The following is a 21,758-nucleotide window of genomic DNA, read 5'->3' as shown; positions in this document are numbered from 1 at the left end:
GATGCATTCATGGTGCGCCTTATAGTCCAGTGCGCCTTATATAAGGACAGATTTTTTAAATGGGCCATTCACTGAAGGTGCGCCTTATAGTCCAGTGCGCCTTATATAAGGACACATTTTTAAAATGGACCATTCACTGAAGGTGCGCCTTATAGTCCGGTGCGCCTTATAGTCTGGAAAATACGGTGGCTACCAGATAAGCTAACAGTTAGCCTAACTTCATTCCATTTCTTCTTGTGATTTTAAATTCAGCCTGGATCGCGTCTGGTTTGGGGGAGATGTTGAAATTGTATCTTTCCGTGTCAAGCGGTTATTTCGAGTACAATAAAAGCACATGTGCCGATTTCTTCTTCATAATGTGGCGTCTTTCCCGTTTTAATAATCTGTTGAGATGTTAAAAAATGTGCGTGCCTGGCTTAAATAGCAACACTAGTTTCCACTTCCTCATTGTCTTTTTAATCATTCCAGATGAGGCAAGCTTTTTGCGCCAGAGGAAGGCGGACAGTTGCCTCCCATCATGCCCATGGACCTCTTTGGGTATCAGCTATCTCCTGCCAAAAGACGAGCCTATTTATAGGAACTCTCGGAGGATCCAAACCGCATTTGTTTAGGTCAAGGCTGAGCTCACCGTCCATTAAAACAATCTGGGGAATCTCGAATGACTCTTGCCGCATGAGGAGGAGGAATTTGAGATAAAGCAAACAGATCTCCGTTGACCCCCCCAATGGAAAAACAAAATAACGAGCCCAGCTGACGGAGGAGGATACTCATTTCAAGTTGATAAGTGGACCAGACGAGTGCGCATGCAGCAACTTGGAGCCTCGCTGTTGAACGTCGGCCAAGCGGGAGCGAGGGTGATTAATGGAAATGTCAACTCCAAGACCGAGAAGCCAAAAACCCTCTCGGCCATTTTGTGTCCAACTTAATAGATTTTGATCACGCTCTTTACTCATACGCGGCGAAACACCTTGAGCGAGAAACATTGGCTGCAAAATGACAAAACTGAGGCGGGACTCAAAAGGGCAAAGGTCAAACGAGCTTTAACCTGGACAGCGTGGAGCATGTAAAAACGTAGCCCGGCGGACTGAGACTGTTTGATAGGTCCCAAACCCTGCTGACAAGGTCCAGAACATTCCATTTCCAAAGTCATGACTCGGTTTCTGAGAACAGCGAGAACAAAATCCAACAGGAAGTGGGGTGGGGGCGTGTGTACAGTACATGTTTTCAAGGCCGTGCCTTAAAACTTTGGTATCTCACGGACTGGCGTTGACCCAAAACTTGATGTATCTGCTCATTATTTCATTATTTCCGTGAAGGAATAACAAAAAAGGAAACATGTAAATCCTACAAAGTGGAATGTCCATCCAAAAAAACGATTCCATTAGGGAGTTGAAGCAAAATGCTTTGAAAATATCCAATTGGTCAACTTTGAGGTCAAGTTAAGACTTCAGCTGAGAAAAGTAGTCCAAAACAAAAATAAAATAATATTTTAAATAATAAATCAAAGGATTTTATTTGAATAAATTGATTGTTGATTTTTGTGGAATTATTTAACCAATTATTACAATTTTCATCTATTTTAAGGGATAAGTTACTGCAACAAATACTCCGGGTCTTTTGAGGACAAATAATATTTTAAATAATAAATCAAAGGATTTTATTTGAATAATTCGATTGTTGATTTTTGTGAAATTATTTAACCAATTATTAACATTTTCACCTATTTTAAGGGATAAGTTACAACAACGAATACTCCGGGTCTTTTGAGGACAAATAATATTTTAAATAATAAATCAAAGGATTTTATTTGAATAATTCGATTGTTGATTTTTGTGGAATTATTTAACCAATTATTAACATTTTCACCTATTTTAAGGGGTAAGTTACTGCAAGGAATATTCCGGGTCTTTTGAGGACACATCAGTATAGCTCAAGATGTTTTTATGTAAGCTGTTACATATGCGACACACTTTTATTGTAATTCCAGCAGTGCCTATAAAATGCAGTAGGATGACGAACTCACTGGCCTCAAGTATCTTATCGGATCAACTTTATTTTAGATTGAGGGTAGCGAATTACTTCTTATGACAGTTTATAATGTTAAATTGCCGCTTACGTTGGTCCACACTGTTTTCTTAGCCGCCCGAAGCTAAACAAGGTCACATGATCAACATGAGGTTGTGGTTTCACCTCAAACCGGGGAGACGGATTTTGAAACGCCGTGTCACGTTTTTTGCGTTGGGATACGCAACCACGATGTGAAAACGGAAGAACTTGTGGCAGTCTCTCGGTTTCCACTCTTCTGGGAAGACTTTTTACAAGATCCTGGAGAGTACTTGTGGGATTTTTTTAAAAACATTTTTGCCCAGTCATACAAATATTTTAGATGTTGGACAAGAAGACTTGTCTTCTCCTCCAATCTCTGTTGTGGTTGATTTTAAAGGTGTTTAATTTCATATTCTACTCCAAACTATTCCCACCGCAAAGAGAATTTCACAAAGGTTTCAAAATCTTGGATGGGGCTTTTATTTGAGAGCATAAACCACTCCCTAAATGGACTTTGTCACTTGGTTTCCTGGCAAGCTTCTTTGGGACAAACTGTTCACAGTAACCACATACTCTTTATAACTCAGCTCCATATAGCAAATAAAGCAAACTCAGCAGAAAAATGTGAGCTGCATGAAGTAAAATTTACAAAAAAAATAGAATGAGAACTTTAAATGCCTGTAAATTAATATCACTCATTTTTAGCTTGATTTTTTTTTTTTAAATGACGATTTTCACAGGTATTCACAGTGAGTATAAATCGAGAACATGTGGTGACCAGGGTTGGGTAAACATCAACACCGATAACCCGACTTGGCCATGTTGATGGGCTTATCTCCTCGTGATTGGCTGGCAGCCAATAAACACAGGACGTGAAATAATCTAAAGCCTCTTTGTGATTTTTTTTTTTCCCTTTGCTGCTTAGAAGTTCTTCTCCAACATTTCTTCAACCTCGTTTCTCTTAATGTTGTAGCAACTGTGTAAGCATATTTTTGGATGACATTACATTGACAAATGTTACATTGTCAACAAAAGGCATATAAACAAAAATGAGTAACGACACAAGAACGCATGCACACATGAGGCGAAGTCAACCTCTAAATATAGTCGCCTGACAATGTTATTATCACAGTAGGGGCCATGCTCTTATCTTTCACCCTTCACTCCCATTGTTTTACAATTTGAACAGATGACAGCTTCACTAAGCTAAAGGGGGGCGGCAAGGGGGGGGCTTGTTATATAACACCTGCGACTGACCGTGGCTGCTTTGGGCTGTTTTCCAGGAGCAACACTTTATAAATTATTTTGGGCTCGGTTTAATGTGCCAGGGGTGGAACAAGTCTCTACTATTTACTTGAGTCATACCTGAAAATTCGCTCAGGCTAATTTAGGCGAAGGGAAATGGAATTAAAATTATGTGTAAAAGTTTTCCTTGGAAGAACAAGAACATTTTAGGGCAGAATTTTTCTATCCTTGCTGAAATTAGCCTGTCAAAAGTGAAATGTCATTCATAAATTCACCTATTTGCATTTTTTTTGGTGCTATTTTGTAAGACCCTAACATGCCACAAGGTGGCGGCAATTCTCCCTCCACTGAGGTAGAATCTTCGAAGTGGCTATTTAAATATATCTGTAAGTAATGTTGAATTTTAAATTATTGTAACCTGTTTTGGGAATAATTTGTCCTATATATATGATTTAAACTACTTTTACAGGGCAGAAAAACAATCATTAACATTGCACTGAACAATTAAAAAATCTACATAATTTAAATTAACACGTTCACAAGGAAGAAAGTATAAATGTTTGCAGCTCTCACAAGTCTTATCTAATGTTTATGTAGCCTCTACTTGACTCAAGCTAACATTGAGCCATTTTTGAAGTGGTCCCGTGTACCCCCTGGTTATTTAATAAGTTGAAGGGGTCGGGAACACTTCGAGTGGATGTGTTCCCATCTGTTCCATGTACTGTACAATCTTGTTTTAATGCATCATAGCTTGATTAAACAAAGCCTACACTACATCAGAGATGATTTGTCAAACAAGCATTACTCAGATTTTCCAGACATGAAACACCAGTGTCAGCTTCAGTTAAAATATGACTCTCTAACTGCAACCATCTGTGTGTGCATGTGTGTGTGTGTGTGTGCTTGCACTCACAAGTGTAACCCATCATCCATGTGCATTTGCGTGTTCTGAATCATGCCTGAATGTCTTTCCAAAGCCGCTTCCAGGTACGTTCATTGGATCTCTGCTCAAACAAAGATTAAAGCAGTAGGTTATGCAAGGTTCACATTTAAAAACAAAATAGACCATCCACCCCTGGACGTCATCAAGTGCCCATGTTCTCATCAGGGGAGGCCGAGAGGTCAGACAGGATTTCCCTCACCGCTAACAGTTGACTACGTAAATATCAAACTGGGAACAAACATGTTTTTTTTGGGAGAGGGCAACAGGAAACGCCAGACAAAGCGTCTGGGATGAAGCTGAACGGCAATTACGTTTCCCATCGCTCATCAGGCGGCAAGTTTCTTAAGAAATACAATTTTGTTTGCGTGTCTTGACCTTGTGACCTTGACAATGTTAACAAAACACGAGTAGGTTCAATCTTTGAGTGGCTACTATGTAAACATAAATCAGCCATTTGCACAATTTAAAGCAGAGGTAGGAAGATAGGCCTGTCTGAACCAGCCATGCCGTTCTAAAACAAATAGACCTCAGAGGAGATGCTGCCCTCTTGTGGTTTATCTGTGCAGGTGAAACAAAAGGCACGTAAACGTCACACTTTTAAAAAGCAGCTAAACAGAAAAGCCACAAATATGATGCATGTTATTATTAAATTGATCGTAATAAATTGGTAAAGAATATAAACCTGTCAAAATATAACAAAATATATCCAGTTTAAAGCAGAAAGTAGTACATATATATATATATACAGGACTGTCTCAGAAAATTAGAATATTGTGATAGTTTATTTTCTTCAATGCCATTAAAAAAAACAAAAATGTCATACATTCTGGATTCATTACAAATCAGCTGAAATGTTGCAAGCCTTTTAATTAAATGTTTGTTTTTTTAATTGCATTACAGAAAGTAAAGAACTATCACAATATTCTAATTTTCTGAGACAGTCCTGTAATTATATATAAAATTATTTGGCCTGTTACCGAGAAATAAAAACAATCTAAGACAGTTGCTCATGTCCATTATGTTTAATCTTCAAATAACTGATGGCAAAATGAAACTATTTACAAGGAATCTATGGTCTGTACAAAGAAATATACATGCAATAGTACAAAATAAAAATAAGTAGCAGACATACTTTATGAAATGAGTGAAATGAGACAGGTAACAAAAAAACAAAAAAACCCTAAACTGAGGTATCCAGTTCAAGTTTGCACACCTTAAAAAATAAATAAAATGTTACACAGGACTTTATGAGTTTGCTGAATTTGGCAAAGAACTATCTGTACACAAAACGATTTACAAAACAGCTCGTCAAATTGAACTTCACTTCTGCATTTTGTTCTTTTTGCCTTCTGTAAACAATCATTTCACATAACCAAGTGTGTGAAACAACAATAAAACGTTAACAAATTAAATGCTCGCAACTTTGGTGTAGCAATACTACACAGGACAAACAGTACGAAAAAAAAAATTGATCAAATCGAATGATTGTAGCCGATGACACGCAACTACCAGCAGTTCTCGCAGTCCCAAAGTGCATACCTTCCAAATGCACTCATTCTTATTATACATATTGACGAAGTTCTTCATAAATAGTTGCATAAAATGTTAAAGCTGCAACATTGCACATGAGAAAAAGAAATGTACGATGAGTGCATTTACACTTTTGTTTTCCTCAGGCGAATGAGTCATATACTTGAGAAGAAGTTTGAGATATGGATCTTGCCTAACATCCCAAACTTTTTATAAGTAAGACAAAGTAAGGCTGAAACATGTTCCTTTAACAATGTTTTTTTTCTTTTCTCTTGTTGTTAGGTGTCTCGCTGGACGGCGTATTTGAAAGTCTTCACGGCTCGCCGACAATGGTCCTCAAAATGGAGTCCGTGCGTGTGTCCTTTTGTAGAAATTTACGAAAGTATGTTGGAGTGTAAAATGCAAACAAAAACGCACAAGATGGCGTCACTTTCTATGGAAAAGCTGTTCGCTGGTTGCCTTTGAACCTTTGCTAAGGAAAATAAATTACTTATACAGTACTATATATATTCTTTTTGTCTTTTTTTTTTGTTGATTTCCCTACAAAAATGTGAGCAAGCAGCAGTAGACGAGGGCATCCATGCATTCCGAAAGGACTGAGTGATTTTTTCTTTTTTTTTTTTTGTGAAGAAGGATAAGCTCAGCGTTTTTGTTGGCATAGCAAACATGGTTGCTCTGACTTGGGTTGCAAAATTATAGGAATTTTCAAAATTGGAATATTCCCATGGGAAGTGAGGAGAATTAAAATGGTCGATAAGAAAAGCTTGGCTCTTCATTCATGTCACGGTGGCCGTTCTTTTTTCTAACAATGAAGGAGGAGTTTTAAAACTCCACACTTCCCATGGAGATTTACCGGAAAGTTGAGGGGAAAATTTCCCAGCCCTTTGCAACCCTCGTTCAGATCCGATTCTGCAAGCGACTCTGGATGAAGCTGCGCACTCCTCCGATGGGCCGGGCGTCCGTCTGATGCTTCCGGCGGTCGATGAAAGAGACCAGGCGCGAGGTGTCGATGCAGCACTCGGCTGCGGCGCGGTCGTCACTGGCCGCCCGCAGCCACGCCTCCTGCAAGCACAACCCCGACGACGGCCTCTCGGCGGGCTCGGTCCTAAGGAGCAGGCAGACCAAGTCGCGTGCCGCCTGGCTGACGCCGTGGAAGTACTCCTTAGGGAAGCTGAAGTCCTGTCGGCAGATGTTGAGACAGGTCTCCTCGGCGCTCTCGTCCAGGAAGGGCGAGGCGCCGCTCAGCAGCACGTAGGCAACCACGCCCACGCTCCACACGTCCGACGTCAACGACACGGGCTCGCCCAACACTAACTCCGGGGAAGCGAACTCGGGGCTGCCCAGCAGCGGGTGCACGTAGGGTGCGCCGCCCAGTTGCACGGCGTCGCCTAAGTCGGTCAGTTTGACCGACGGCTGGCCGTTGGAACTGTGGACCACCAGTAGGTTCTCAGGCTGAACACATGAAACACATCAGAAGCTTATGGAACGCCATCATCAGCATTTCCTTGATATCCAGTTGGAAGGCCATGAGCAAGACAAGTTTATATTGTTCACAAAAACTGATAAAAAATGAAAAAAATAATTTTGCTAATGGAATAAAACTGAAATTAATATGACTTTTTAAAAAGAAAAATCTTAGACGTTTATCCTTGCCAGTAAGACAATAGTTATTTACTAGTAGTGATTTTCTAGCTATCGTAGGCATCTGGATGGGGAATTTGCGCCCTCTTGTGGACACAAAAGGTATTTCAGACATTTTCTAATAAGATTTAGAAGTGAATGTTTATCAGTATAACTTACATAATTTTGTCAATAGTAGTATGCAGTTGTAAATTGGAAAAAAAAATATCTTTAAGTTAAATATAGTGACACAAACTCTTGATGAATCTTACTTTGACGTCCAGATGAGCTATTCTGCTGTTGTGCAAGTAGTGTAAAGCATCTAAAAGGTCTCGAAGGTAGCAGGCCACCTTCTCCTCTGTCAGATTGCCCCAGCTGATGATGTAGTCCAGTAGACGGCCTTGGTCGGCCCTGACGATAAAAACAACAACACTCATTAAAGGGTTCTTTCTGTCCAAGTGAGTTTCTACTCACATCTCCAAGACCAAAACGTAGCTGCTGGGGGTTTCATAGGTGTCCACCAGGTTGATGATGTTGGGATGTTGGAGCCTGTGGAGCAGGTTGACTTCCTGCGTGACCCGGTCCCGCCTCATCAGCTTTTTGTTCACCTGCTTGACAGCCACTGGACGCTTGGTGGTCCGATGGTCACAACGCTTGACAACGGCGAAGCGACCCCTGGTGGACAACAAAGTCAATACAATGTTTACAATATTCAACACACTTTATTAGGGACACACTAGGTGTCCCTAATGAAGTGTCTGTAAACGGATCACATTACCTGCCCAGTTCAGCCACCTCGATGTACTGAGAGTCGAAGTTGTCTTTCCAGCTCACTCGCAAGCCGTCAGTGGACACAGCTGACAAAGACGCAGGCAGTTTTAAAATGGCGTCACGTAGCGGAATGAGCGGCGTCACCATCTCACCGAGCACTCGGAGGCTCGCCGCCGACGTGGCGCTGCCCAGCTCGTTGGCGGCGATGCACGTGTACACGCCGTCATCGTCTGACGCCACGCCGATAATCCGCAGGGTGGCTTCGCCGGTGTCACTGAAACATATTAGAGGAAGTGGAATTTAATTTGTGTTCAAACGCAGCTGAATAATTTGCCGACCTGTAAGCGATGCTGAAACGCCCGTTGTTGGTGAGGTTGCTCTGGTTGGGTCCTCTCCAGGTGACGGCGGCGCGAGGACGCCCGCACACCTTACACCTGAGAGTCACGCTCTCGCCGTTGTCACACGTGACGTCGCTCAGAGGCACGAGGAACTCGGGTGGAACTGCAAGCGGAGGAGAAACACATTGAGGCACATTCAAGATGGCTGCCGGCGACATCAAGTTACACTTACCATCATAGATGTAGTTTGGATTTAGAAGCTGGAAAGGAAAAAGGAGATTGAGTCAGACGATGCGGTGAGCTGAGCTGGAGAGTTTCCTCACCTTCACAGAAACTTTGCTGCCATCTCTGGACTTCCTGTAACCATTTTCCAACTTGGTGTCTTTCTTTGCCTCCTTCTCTTTTTTTTCGGATTTCTTTCGGATGCGCAAGGTTGTATGCCAGGAAGAAGATTTCCTACTAGGAGGGAAAATGATTCAACATTTGGTTCCCAAAGTGTGTGTGTTACAGGTTCCTTTCCAACTTACTTAACTGATCCCTCGGGGCAATCGGGCGCAATGGCTGAGGTGTGGCCAAGGACGAATCCGGGGATCCAGCCTTCGGCGGCGGGGCCCTGCTCGGTCGCCGCTCGGAACACCAGGAACATGTTTTGCTGGTTGCTGGCCAAAATCTGGACCACCTCGCCTTGACTCACGCTAATCTCATCCTCCTTCACCGCCATGTAGTCTTGGGTCACCAACATGGTGGACACGCTACTGCTGCTGCTGCTTTCACTCTGTTGCAGCAAAGAGTAAATTTTTTTTAGCATTTCAATGCTAGTTGATTTAAACTCTTAAGTCAAGGTGCCACTGTGCATTGTGAAACAGAAGATTAGACCCATTTGATCCGAGTTAAAGAGCAAAGTGTACAACAAAGGTGGGAAAAGGAAATGTTTTCTTGGATTTTGTAGCTCCAGGCAAAGATGAGTAAATGAGAAGATCCGTTTGTAGTCAGCCTACAAACGTCAGAGGTTAGTTGCGGGGAAAGAGTGCCGCCCCGCCCGGCGCCGCGACGGCGGCAAGAGAAGGTACCGAGGGTCGGGTGTTAGTGAAGCGTGGTTAGAAGTCAGAAATCGTTTAGTCCACCAGAGAAGAACCAGGAAAGGTGCGGAAGAGTCTTCAGGGAGTAAGAGATGATGATGCTCAAGAGCAGAGATGCGTAGTAGTGGACAGATTAGTAGCTGGCCGCAGCGGGACAGGCGATGGGACTCTCCCTCGGCCTCCGTGTTAGTCGGGATCAGCAGCGGGTTCTCGGTCTTACCCCGTTGCTCTGAGTGGACTGGATGGACTGCTCGCTGGCGGACGAGCAGGTGCTCATGCGGTCAGCGTCCTTGCTGTGCGTGGAGTGTCTGTGGCTTTGATTTGGGTTCTGGTTCAAATTCTGACGGACCGGACTCTCCCCTGCCTCCCCGGGGAAGGTGAACGAGCCGGGGCGGCTCGCCGGAGAGCCTGGCATGGAGCTCCAGAAGCCGCCGGACTTCTGACAGGGGCTGCCCGGGGGCGGCGGAAGGACGTCCTTGACAAAAGCCGGAGGGACCAAAGGGGGCACGGCTCCGGGCCGGGTTTTGGGGGAGGGAGCGGCACGGACCATAGGAGCGACAATGCTCGTAGGGGTCTGTGCTTGGTCCTCTAGGTTCTGGATGGGGCGTTTGCCCTGCGGACTGCCCCCTGGGGGGAGCGTGGGAGGGGGAACAGGACGGGGACTTGGACCTGGATCATAAGTGAGCACAACTAAAACCTCAAGCACATGTTGTATGATCCAAACGAGAGCATATGGCTCATACGTAAGTCGTACCTGACATCTTGTTGGGGCCGTCGGGTTCGGCCCCGGGGTGGTGGCGGAGGGGTTGGGGTAGGCGAGAGGGTTGGGGGATCCTGGATGGTCGACGACAGCCACCTTGGGACGCTGGAGGGATGGAGCTGCTTGCCGGGGAACTTCCGGCTGCGTTAGATCCACTACTACCTCCAACTGGAGTGCCCGCGCTGGATACACAAGACCCCCCACTCGCCCCAACGTGATTCCTCGAATAGTCAATTGGTGACGTCAGAGCTACGACACGAGAGAAAACACAGAAGGTGGTCTTTAACATCTCCAGTCTTTTTTTTTCTCATTGCATCATCATGTCAGCTCACTATTTAGAAAATTGCGTTGGCTCTCCAGCATCTGGCCGATCTGAAGAGTCCAAACTTCGCGCACGCCCGGGTGAGAGGAGTGCAGCATAAACGACTCCACGGTGCCGTTTGTCAAGCGAGAGGTTAGCATGAACTTGCAGGGGTCGCCCTCCACGTTATCTTCCAGACCCAAACTGTTCACCTGGAGCAGAAGATACAGAAATGAACGCTCAAGATTGCAGAAGATGCTTTAAGAATTCCAAGACAAACCTTGATGCTGTTCTTATACAGGAAGCCGGGCAAGGAGAAGCCCTTCTTCTTGTCCAGCGGCTCGCTGAAGATGAGAAGCTGCTCAAAGAGGAAGACTCTCCTCTCCTTCATCCTGTTCTCGGCGTCCGTGACCATGAACGTGTCCTGCAGCAGAAGGCGTCCCTGGGCCACGATCTTACCCTAGCGAGGACGACGAGTTAGCTGACAATTTAAACAGAAGACGTCCACGTGGTCTTCACTTTTATTTCTTACTTCAAATCCCTGAAGCCGGCCAACATTCATCATGTCGTTGCACCTTTTAGGTACAATGCACATGACCTCGACCGCTTTCTGCAAGAGTCAGAAACAATTAAAGTAACTGGTGGAAATAAAAATAATATTTTTTCTTACCTCCAGATCCACAGACTCCAGCCCTGCCTTTTTAGAATGTTTCAGGAAGTCCTAAAACAAATAATTAATTAAAATACTGTTGCAGCTTTCCAACTGTAAATACAGACATTCGCAACTCTGGCGCCCTCTAGTGTACAATAACGCACCAACCTTGAGCAAGAGCTGGTACTTCATGATCCTCTGGACTGGCTTGATGAGCAAATCGGTGAGCTGCACTCTTTGGCCAAGCCGTCGCTTCAGTTCCTGCAGCGACAACAAAGATCCATGAAAGGAAAGTTCCCTCGCATTTTTTTTTCCCGACATTACCTCAAAGTATGTATCGATGTACTCCGCCACAATGTGCTCCGACTTGGGCTTGTTTTGACAATACACCACATACATGTTTAGTCTCCGCTCCTAAAATAAAAAAAAAGGATCGATGATGATGAGTAGAAAAACAAAAAAGCATATTGACAACAAACCTGTTTGAGGAAGAGCGGTCCAAGTCTGTCGGGATCCTCCAAACATTTCTCCAACTCAGCGAGGAAGAAGCTGAAAGAAAAAGAAGCTCGTGAGCTACACGTGGGAGAACCTCGTCAAGACGTGACGTCCTTACTCTTTATGCCAGTCAAAGATTTGATGGATGTTGCCAAACACAATTTTATCTTTGCCCTTCATGTCATCACGGACGCCCTCCTCCTTCATCCGGCTCATGTAACCCTGAACAGACGTTATTTAGAACAGCGACGACACTGAACAATAGCGAGCGAAGCTCCGCTCACCTCCACAACCTGGCTGAGATCTCGGATGTACTCCCTCTCCGTTTCCACCAAGTCCAGCAGAATGTAACTTTTGAGACAACAGAATAAAATTTAGATCATTTTAATCATGCGCAAATGCAAAATGACTTACTGTCGCTTCTTGAGAATGCTAGCCCGCCGCTCGTCCATCTCTTCCATGGGGGAGGACGAGGAGAGGAGGGAGTTGTCCGAAGGGTTGAACGAGGGAGAGCTGCTGTCTCCTTGTTCGACTGACAGCGAGCTGGGACGGTCCTCGAGAGCCTGCGTCGGCCGGCGAGAACAAAATAAATCAATTGTACTTGACTTCGTTAGCTTATAACTCAAATTTCCTACCATCTTGCTTTTGACCAGCTCCTCGATGGCGCTCACCAACTCAGCAGCGCTGGGCGTCTCCGAACTGGAAGGGCGGACGGAAAGACGAGAGGAGCTCTGCAGATATACAGACAAGATCAAAAATGAGCTCGGGTTAAAAGCGAAGCTGCTCCTTTTAGGGGCCGTGTCCACCAGAGACACGCATGTCGTTAGCATTAGCATTAGCATGGAACAATTATTTTCAGCATAAAGTATGTCTTGGTGAACACAGACCCTCAAGTCCTTCCTTAAAAGAATGATTTGATATAAGTAGGACTTGAGCGTATAAATGGAATGCAAACTTGTTTTCTTGCTTAACTTAGTGATTAATTAGTCATATTAGTGGCTTGACTTTTTGCAATAAAGCTACGGTCACATTGAAATCAAGTGATAACATCATTTTGAGTTTTTAAAAACAATAAATAAAAAAGGTGAAAAGATGTGCCACTAAAACGTTAGAAGTGGAAAGGTGAAAATGATATAAAAAAAAAGGGATCATGTGAGATCAAAAGTTTTGAAATTTCATACTGCTTATTGAGGTGATGAAGTTTATTAAATGGAAAAAATGGAGTTGATGCAAAGATATATAAAAAAAAAATAGATATTACAGGAGAGTCTCACCCTTGCGCTGCTGTGCTTCCCCAATTTGGTTTTCTGGGTGAGCCTGTGTGCTCTTGTGGCCTCGCCAGCGTTTATACAGATGCCAATTATGAGATTAAACGCACACAGGGTAAAAAAGGGAGATGAGGACGAGCGGGGGGGAGGGAAGGTGGTGATGGCAACAAGGGAGGGCGTTTTTAAACTTTACACCTCGGCGTTGGACTTGTCTGGTATTTGGGCTTCGTCGATAAACTCAAGTTTTGTATTTATTTCAAGCCTTGCAAGCTTTTCAGCATGCAGGAAAAACTTTCTAGCACTTTGGCGCAGATAAGGCTTCATGATGTCAGAACCAAAAAAAAATAAAAATGGTTGAACCAACTGAGTATTGTTTTGGATAAAAAAAAAATATATACAGAAGGACAAAAGTGTCAAGAGGCTTGTAGCAGGAAAAAAAAGGGGACTTAATTCATTGCGGTACATTGTTAGAAAAAGCAAAGGAGCAATCGGAAAAGAGCATTTACAGAGTGCCGAGAGGGGAAGAGGAGAAGTGAGGGAAGAAGAAAGAGGGAGGAAGATGAGGCTTTTCAGATGGACAGGTACGGAAACTGAGACAAAGCAAAGACAGGACATAAATCAAGGTAATGCTACATTATGGCAAACAATACAATTAGGAAACAAAACAAAAGAGAAACACAAATTAGTGTCAGAAGAAAGATTCTCTGTTCCCTAAATTAAAAAAAAAAAAAACTTGTCGGAGAGGAAAGAATAGGATGCAACACAGGAAGATAGCCCTCAAACTATCACTTTTAAATAAGATTAAAAACCTGGACAAATTAAAAAATAGGATGAGTAATGATGTTCTGAGGATAAGCCCCGCCCCTTTTTAATTACAAAAACTTCTAAGCAGAATTATTAATTGACTCCAAAAAATAAAAGGTCTAGCTTCTCTTCTAAATATCCGCACAATCAATGACTAAAAAAATGTTTCAAAAATCCCAGCATGTGTGTGGATTGTCATCAATCTCTCCACTGGCCGTGTTTTGTGGGCGTGGCTTCACCTTGTCGTCCTGCGAGTCGGTCGGCTGGAGCAGGCTATGCTGCTGGATGGCCATAGGTGGAGGCAGTGGCACCGAGTCGGGACCCTCCTCGCCTTCCTCCTCGCCGCAGCTCTGCATGCCCGAAGAACTGGATTTGGACAAGGTGCCGCTCGACAGCCCCTCGTTGCGGACCCTCTGCAACGCAGCGGAACGGCGGTTTGAATCCCAGAGAGACCTGATAGACGGCGGCGGCGGTGGTGGCGTCTCCCCACCTCCTCTACGGTCTCATCCTGAGGCGTGGCGGCGCTGTCGTCCGAGTCTTTCTGGGATCCCATCGTCATCTCGCCGCTCTTCCTCACCTCGCGGCTCTTCTTGTGCTTGTGGGCCAGCTTCTTCACGTGGCCGTCCGCTTTGCCGCTGCTCAGCCTCCGCACTGGGCTGGTGAGCCACTTGCGTAAAGTGTTGCCTGTACGACACAGCGCATGTCATCACCCCCCCGCTTGTTTTTAAAGTCGGTGCCGTCTTGTCTACCTGGTCGCTTTGGGCCGGGTGAAGCGTGGGAGCCCATTCCATGACCAGGCTGAAGTGTCGCAGAAGATCCTGGCATGATGGAGTCATTGCTGCACACTGACAAGGTATCTGCAATGAAATAGCAATCATTAAATATCAAATTTGCTTCCAACTGGTGATCTTCTTGAGCTCCTTGTTACCTTTGTGGTTGAAGATGCCTTCCATCTCCATGGACGAGCGGGAGTGGGCGATACATAGAACGGAGCAGGGCACCAAGCCCTCCAGGGCCGGCGAGCGGTCGGTGGTCCTCACCAGGCACCAGTCGGGTTTATCGTGGCAGCGCTCCAGAACCTCCACCGTCTGTCCTCGTCGCACCGTCAGCTCGTTGCTGTTGCTCGCCATGAAGTCGTGAATCACCACCGTCAGCTCGCAACCGCCGGAGAGCTGTGGCACACCGCCAACGAGGTGGTGAGAAGAGAGCGGGTGGCAGATTGGACGAGCGCGACTCACCTTGTCGCTGTCCAGCGTGTTCTGGGACGTGCGAGAGGCCAGAGAAATTGTGTCGGGTTGACTGCTGCCTTCACCTTGACTGTCAAGATCTTCTCCATCCCTAAAAAACACAGACAAACCTCTCACATTCTGTTTTTGTCCAGTTCAAATGTTACCGTGGTTACCTTCGGCCCTTATGGTGCTTGGCAGTGCTCGCTTTGGGAATATGGATGGGCTCCTTGAGCGCCCCCCTCAGGTGGATGGTGCGCTCCTGGATCACCTCCCTGATGTGCTTGATCCAGTCCTGCTTGTTCTCAATGTTGGAGGCCTATCGTGGATCAGGACAGTGAAAAATGATGGCCGCTTGGAAATCAACACAATTGTTTTTTATTTGTCTGTCCCACAAGTCTGAATAAAATAGATTTGAAGATTTGATAAGAATTAGAAGATGGATCAACTCCAGCAGTCACAATACTTTGATTTTCTAATTGATTCTCAATAATTAATAGTTTCAGACTTGTGAGAAGTTGAAGGGCTGTGTTGCGGGATTATTTTGTACTCACCATGGCTCCGTGTTTGGATCCCTGACTTAGCTTTAAATTTGAAATATGAGATAGACAATTTCACTGGGTTTGTTTTTCATTTTCTTTGCTCACAAACTGACATGAAAAAAAAAAGCACAACACCGACAACCTGCCTCGACAGTGTGGCGCAAACTGTCATGGTGGTGAACGTTTAGTTAGTGATGAGATAATTTGTTAAAAAAATGTACGTAGCAGCACGTCATAGTTGTTAGTGAAGCAAAATCTCATGTTGTTATTCAGTGTTGATTTTAGCTTCATGCTCTTCCAAACACTGACACGAATTTCAACTTTTTTTTTTTTCGCCACTTAGCAAAACAGAGCAAATGACACCGAATCGATACAAAGTTGAGTTGTTGCTTCGAAACAACGGCGCTCAGCCAGGTTGTGGGCGTTGAGAAGTCGAACGAGTGTCAGTGGCGTTGGTGGAAGCATGTCAGCCCACAGAGAGACTTTGGAGACAAACATCCAGAGAGAAAACACGGCCCCGGATATACAGACAAATGCGCTAACTAGGCACAATAAAAGCAGAGGATCAACAGAAATGTGCAAAAGGTGAGGGGGGGCGCTTGATTCGTGACTACGGAAAAGTTGGCAGCCGCTTTGAAGCTGCTCATGCGAACAAAGCAGACATCTTAGCGTGACAGGAACGAGGACAGCAAAAAGTAAAGGGGGGGGTGATACCAAGGATGTCATTTTTTCTTTTTAAATGTTAAATAAAAATGGCCACCACGGGTCCCTGAAGTTTAGTAAAAACGTCCTTCACTGTTAGGACAGTTTGCGGAAACATGGCTCAAAATTTAAAGATGCAAAAAAAAAAGAAAAAAAAAAGAAAAGAAAAGCATCTTACCTTCAGAACAATTTTGTTGTCTGACGTTGGCGTGCGCCCCAGCCAGAGCGCAAACTTGCAGGGGTCACCTTCAACGTGCTCCGTCACCCCTAACTCGGAGGTCTAGCGAGAGAACCGAATAATTACCGGCAATGTCGTAAAGATGAAATGCGCGCTGAGGAGGACTCACAAAGAGTTTGCTCTTGTAGATGTATTTGCTCCTGCCATTGGAGTCCTTGACCTCCTTACTGAAGACTAGAGACATCTCAAAGAGGAAGAGGTGTCGCTCTCGCCCCTTACGGATCAGAGTCTTTGGATCCCACACCTGGAAGGAGTCCTGGAGGATCAGCTCCCCTTGCGTTTCGATGTTCTCATCAAAACCTGCAGGAAGGCAGAAGAGTAAGAAAATAACACCTCAATCCCGAGTGACTGAACTTTCTCGTGTGTGTTTGCTCACCTTCCAACATGGAGAGATGCATGGCGTCGTTGGCTCTCTTGGGAACGCTCAGCATCACCTCCAGGCCGTCCTTGATCTCGCCTTTGCCTTCTTCACAGCATGTCAGCAGCTCCTAAAAAAAAGCATAAATATGTTGTCTCACTCTTTTTATTATGGTTACCTAAATGATGTATTACCTTTAACAGGAGCTGATATTTCGTGATTCTCTGCACAGGCTTAATCAGGTAGGAGGAGATTGAGTTGGCCAGTCGGTGCCTCTGCTGAATTTCCTGCAGAGAGAAAGAGAAAAAATTGTAAGACAACAAAATACAGTTCAATTGTGAGCACGGACTTACGTCAAAATAATTCCCAGCATGCTCCAGGATGAGCTGAGTGGAGTCTGGCTTGTTCTTGCAATAATTCACATACATTTGGAATTTGTCAGCCTGTTAAAAAAGAAAAAAAAAAAAAGATGACCAAGATTCTTAACAGGTTATCAGCATGATGATGGTGATTGAGAAAGTGACGCATACCCATGTGACAAAGCAGTGGCCGACATCTTCAGGCAACTGTTCGTATTTTTCCAGCTCTTTAAGAAAGATGCTGAAAAATAGAAGATGTCAAACCCCATTTTAATTTCCTAAAATCATTTTCCAAAAATTGACAGTAACATGAGATAACATGAGAAAGTGCACACAATGTCTGTAAAATGTGAGGCCCCTATGAGCAAATTGACCACTTGGCGGCGCTATAGCAGGAATCTTATTATATCTGCTGCAAATATGCAACGCTTGCTAAAAAAATAAATAAAAGATGCTTACTTATGGTGAAATTCATACAGATCCTGCATGTTCCCAAAGATGATGTGCTCCTTATTGAGGATTCCTGGCGGGATCTCCTCCACCCCGCTCGTCATCTCCCACAGGTAAGTCTGCGCATAAAGATTCACTTGTGAACCTTCTGACGGTTTAAAAAAAAAAAAAAAGTGAGTCAACAAAAGTGAAACTCACATCCATGCACTCCCGCAGGTCTCGATCGTAGGCCTTTTCCGTCTGAATCAGCTCAGCCATGATGAACCTAAACAAAAACATAAACAAGGCGTGATTGATCGTAATGATCTCAAGCCTTTTATTGCGCAATGCCGTCAGCTTTGCCCATTTGCCCTAATGAACAATAAATATTTCAGTCGAATAAAAAAAAAAAAACATCTAGGGCTTATAAAACACGGCTGTTAAGCAGTCGCGCCGTGTCTATCATGCGACGGTGATTTGTAACGCTCGTAAAAGGACACACAAACGTCCTTCCTGTGTGTGTATATGCGTCTTTGCATCGACATTAATATCTCAACGACGGTTCACTAAAATAGTTTTAATCAATGACACGAATGATGTCACGTACTCTTTCCTGCGGGCAGACTTGCGCTTCTCCTCGTTGAGCTCATGGGCGGCGTCCCTCAGCTTGACGTCCGAGCCCGGAGCTGTGGCGGGAATGATGTCCAGTTGGAGATCCTTACTCTGAAAAACGAGACGGAGAGAAATTACGATTTAACCGCACGTCCGTATTGGGTGAAGGAGTTTACGAGAACGTACGGCTTTGTTGGAGTCGGACGAGATGCCCAAGGCTTTTTCCAGGCTGCATCGATATTTGTCCATTCGTAAGGAGAAGTCTCGGTAGCGCTTGTCCACGGCCGTCACCCATTTTTTGATCTCGCCGGCGTGGCTGTGACCTTTGTCGCAGAATCCGTCGGCCAGTTGGATGAGCAGCTTCACGCGTTCCTTGGTTTGCTTTGGAGAACCGAGCCAGAATGTTTTTACACGAATCCACACCACGAGAAGAACGCGAGGTGCAACCTACCTTAGCGGTGATGTGAAAGTCCTCGTGCTCCTTCAACAACTCCTGCGTGTGATGGATACTTGATCCAGTGGAGGTGTGCGTGGAGAGGTAAAACTCGCCCGTGTCGTGAATCCACTCGAGAGCCTGAAGACAAAATGTATTTTATTTATTTTTTTTCTTCCAACACAGGCAGGATGCGAATCATGTTTCCGATCTCCTGCACCTGTTTGGCACTGCGTTCAAACACCACGTACTGCTGACACTGGTCCAGACGCCGCTTCCTCATGGTCCAGAAGTGGAGGACACGATTCTCTCTCTGCAGCAATTCATTGAGGATGTCTGTGAAAATATGAATTCAATTAATATTGCGATCTCTTTTCAAAAATTACCGACTCAAACTGACTTTTAACTTGCTGCTCCGGTGCTTTAACATGACTCAGCAATCCCGGCATGTTGACGCTGTTCCTGTGCATGTACTTGAGGAACACGTCGGCGTTTCTCCTGGCCAGAGTGCACGCCTGATCGACAACAAAGACAAATCCGGGAGCTCAGCTGCGTAACGTAGGAACTCGTGTTTGCATATCACTTATAGCTCTCATTGTCAACCTTGAGGAAGGCTTCCTTCTGCTCCAAGTGTTTACTGATCATGGGGGTCACATGGTCCGTCTCGCAGTTGGGCCCAAGTTTGTCCGCTCCTCCGCACCAGTCCTCTTCCCTCTTGTACTCCTGCTCCAGGCTTTCCAGCACACTGCAGACCTGCAAGGCGGAAATTAATGCTTGTCCACACAAAAAAAATACTCATTGCATGTCCTACTTGCTCCGAGGTTTTGTAGAAGGCCACAGAGGCGTTGACCAGCTTGAGCCTGTCCTCCATTTTGAGCATAAGCTGCTGCCAGTGGGACGCCACGCTCTCGGCGCAGTCCCTGATCAGGTCCATGTCATAGTGGTTGGCCTGCAGCAGTGCCTCGGCCTTCTGTTGAACCTGCAGGGCACTCTGGTGGGTCTTCTGCAGGCACAATAAAGGAGCGATTTAAACTGTGCCGAGCGGTTAAGCAATTTAATTTTTCTTTCTTCATCTATCCATGCCGTTTCATTTTGTTTGATATAAAAGCTGGCCTAATTAAGGTTGTGAAAGACAGCAAAAAATGATTTAAACCTCAATGGCGTGCTGGAACTGTTCATGTTCCCTCTGCAGCTGCTCAGCTTCCTGCAAGGAGCTGGCCGTGATGAGTCCCGCGTTCAACATGGACTCTCCATTTCGAATCCAACCCAGAACCTATCAAGAAAAATACTATTAAAATAAAAATACAAACTTGAATGTGTGTACAAATGAAGACGTCTTACCTGTTTGACCTCGGCTTGAAGGTGTCTCAGCTGAACGCATTGCTCCAAGTGCCTGCGGTGTTGCTCGGCAGCCAAGTCCAGCTCCTGCTGCTTCTCGTGGAGGAAATTCAGCAAGTGCTGAACGCGGGTCGCCATGTCCACGTCGCGATCGCACAGCAGCTCGACGCCTGGAGGAACAACACAGGTAAGGAACTTGTGTCTTTGTTTTTCTTTTTAAGGGTCTTACCAGAAGCCTGGACTTCATTAACATATTGAAGCAGCTCCTGTCCCTGATGAATGACGTCGAAGGTGAGGTTGTTCATGGTCAAGGCTTTGTCGGCGTGATGCTGCAGCCTCTGCTCGGCCACCGTCAGGTCCTCCGTGTCAAAATCGTTCATCTGACCCGTCAGCTCTTCGTTCCACGACTCCAGGTCGGAGATAATCTAAAGGGAAAGGACGTGAAATCAAAATGGCCGAAGACGGCTGAGCGAAGCTCACGTTTAAAACGGTCTCACATCAATAGCGTCCCTCTCGAAGATGCGGAGCTGGAGGAAGAGCTCTAGCTTGATCTTCCTTTCCTGGAAGAGCTCCTCCATCTGGGCCTGAGCTTCATCCAGCTGATGCAGCACGCTCTCGATGTGGTTGATGGAGCTATTATGCGGCGTTTTGTTGCTGGAGATGGCCGAGTCCCTGGTAGACGTGCACAGGCTCCATTTTAAAAATGATGCAACCTCTAGCAGTTAATTCTAGAAAATGCATTTCAAAGTGTATAATACGGTTTTATAATCGAGCCTACACAATCGCCCAACATAAAAAAAGGTCAAAGGTGACAACTGACTACTGTTTGAAGGCTAATCACAAACACTCCCACCCACTCGCGTACACACATCCAGTACACGAGAGATGTGCGGAGGAGACAGGCCGCACAATTAGATGTGCGTTTTTAAAAGCAGAGTTACGTAATACACTCTGGAGCCAACACGCCGGGGATGGGGTGATGATGAGCAGAACAAAGGAAGAAGAAATAGGAGGAAAACAAAAATGGACGCTAAAGGTCAACTGCTGGATTAAAAACTACCCAATCATCTTGCTAACTATTTGTTGATAATTTACCTGAGCTGCTGGATGAGGTCCTCGCCTTCCTTGATGACGTTGACGGTGACCTGCAGCGTGGTCTGCTGCTGCTGCCCGAAGCGTTTGATCAGATCCTGGACGGCTTCCACCGACTCGGCGTAGACGTCGTCCAGCAGTTCCTTCTGGAGATCCTCCAGCCAGGTCCATAGCTACAAAAGATTCAGGATGTACAGAATTAGGTGGCCATCTTTTCATTTCTCCATGACTAATGTCATACCAGGACAATAGAGTGTTCATTATCTGCTTTTAAAGTGCAAAAAAAAAGCTGTCAACAGGCAGCCCACCATCTACTTCAGAATTACATCACCAACCCACTATCCCCTCGCTCTGCCTACCTCTTTAACGTGCGTGTGGAAAGCGACAGACATGTCCAGCAGGACTTTGCGTTGTTCCACACGGCGAACAAAGTCTTGGATCCGGTCTTCGAGCTGGTGGGCGGCTTGGTAGATCTCCTCCGGGTCGCACTCTCCCGTCTGGGCCAGCTGCTCGGCCGCCTCCAGCAGCTTGTCTGCATTGGTGTAAGTGTTCTACAAGACCAAGATAGGTGAGTGTA

The 21,758-nt window shown here is 45.2% G+C and overlaps 1 protein-coding gene across 2 annotated transcripts in view; it reads right to left on the bottom strand.

Annotated features, from left to right (window-relative positions):
- Positions 1–5,241: 5,241 nt before the first annotated feature.
- Positions 5,242–21,758, bottom strand: part of LOC125986717 (triple functional domain protein) — a 32,867-nt gene continuing 16,350 nt past the window's right edge. The window contains exons 15-64 of one of the 2 annotated variants that reach the window (XM_049750545.1): positions 21,541–21,732; positions 21,185–21,354; positions 20,587–20,761; positions 20,319–20,514; positions 20,093–20,259; positions 19,905–20,024; positions 19,563–19,754; positions 19,355–19,504; positions 19,152–19,266; positions 18,972–19,087; positions 18,770–18,892; positions 18,505–18,699; positions 18,314–18,429; positions 17,926–17,992; positions 17,737–17,846; positions 17,449–17,518; positions 17,272–17,361; positions 17,113–17,205; positions 16,937–17,048; positions 16,670–16,860; positions 16,501–16,602; positions 15,633–15,662; positions 15,255–15,397; positions 15,091–15,190; positions 14,781–15,024; positions 14,602–14,709; positions 14,343–14,536; positions 14,092–14,265; positions 12,416–12,511; positions 12,195–12,343; positions 12,065–12,131; positions 11,899–12,002; positions 11,765–11,834; positions 11,610–11,699; positions 11,454–11,546; positions 11,304–11,354; positions 11,166–11,243; positions 10,914–11,093; positions 10,665–10,845; positions 10,327–10,581; positions 9,793–10,241; positions 9,021–9,268; positions 8,817–8,952; positions 8,726–8,753; positions 8,494–8,656; positions 8,308–8,429; positions 8,163–8,241; positions 7,859–8,059; positions 7,657–7,795; positions 5,242–7,216 (exon numbers count right to left, since the gene is read on the bottom strand). In XM_049750545.1, the coding sequence (XP_049606502.1) occupies positions 6,662–7,216; positions 7,657–7,795; positions 7,859–8,059; positions 8,163–8,241; positions 8,308–8,429; positions 8,494–8,656; positions 8,726–8,753; positions 8,817–8,952; positions 9,021–9,268; positions 9,793–10,241; positions 10,327–10,581; positions 10,665–10,845; positions 10,914–11,093; positions 11,166–11,243; positions 11,304–11,354; positions 11,454–11,546; positions 11,610–11,699; positions 11,765–11,834; positions 11,899–12,002; positions 12,065–12,131; positions 12,195–12,343; positions 12,416–12,511; positions 14,092–14,265; positions 14,343–14,536; positions 14,602–14,709; positions 14,781–15,024; positions 15,091–15,190; positions 15,255–15,397; positions 15,633–15,662; positions 16,501–16,602; positions 16,670–16,860; positions 16,937–17,048; positions 17,113–17,205; positions 17,272–17,361; positions 17,449–17,518; positions 17,737–17,846; positions 17,926–17,992; positions 18,314–18,429; positions 18,505–18,699; positions 18,770–18,892; positions 18,972–19,087; positions 19,152–19,266; positions 19,355–19,504; positions 19,563–19,754; positions 19,905–20,024; positions 20,093–20,259; positions 20,319–20,514; positions 20,587–20,761; positions 21,185–21,354; positions 21,541–21,732 (7,389 nt within the window). In that variant the 3' untranslated portion in view covers positions 5,242–6,661. The remainder of the gene's footprint in view (positions 7,217–7,656; positions 7,796–7,858; positions 8,060–8,162; positions 8,242–8,307; positions 8,430–8,493; positions 8,657–8,725; positions 8,754–8,816; positions 8,953–9,020; positions 9,269–9,792; positions 10,242–10,326; positions 10,582–10,664; positions 10,846–10,913; positions 11,094–11,165; positions 11,244–11,303; positions 11,355–11,453; positions 11,547–11,609; positions 11,700–11,764; positions 11,835–11,898; positions 12,003–12,064; positions 12,132–12,194; positions 12,344–12,415; positions 12,512–14,091; positions 14,266–14,342; positions 14,537–14,601; positions 14,710–14,780; positions 15,025–15,090; positions 15,191–15,254; positions 15,398–15,632; positions 15,663–16,500; positions 16,603–16,669; positions 16,861–16,936; positions 17,049–17,112; positions 17,206–17,271; positions 17,362–17,448; positions 17,519–17,736; positions 17,847–17,925; positions 17,993–18,313; positions 18,430–18,504; positions 18,700–18,769; positions 18,893–18,971; positions 19,088–19,151; positions 19,267–19,354; positions 19,505–19,562; positions 19,755–19,904; positions 20,025–20,092; positions 20,260–20,318; positions 20,515–20,586; positions 20,762–21,184; positions 21,355–21,540; positions 21,733–21,758) is intronic. The other variant, XM_049750546.1, reaches the window with a different exon arrangement.

This window comes from Syngnathus scovelli, chromosome 19, assembly GCF_024217435.2.
Source record: "Syngnathus scovelli strain Florida chromosome 19, RoL_Ssco_1.2, whole genome shotgun sequence".
Taxonomy (NCBI): Eukaryota; Metazoa; Chordata; class Actinopteri; order Syngnathiformes; family Syngnathidae; genus Syngnathus; species Syngnathus scovelli.
The sequence above is the reverse complement of the archived record's forward strand: the minus strand, read 5'-3'. Positions and strand labels throughout refer to the sequence as shown.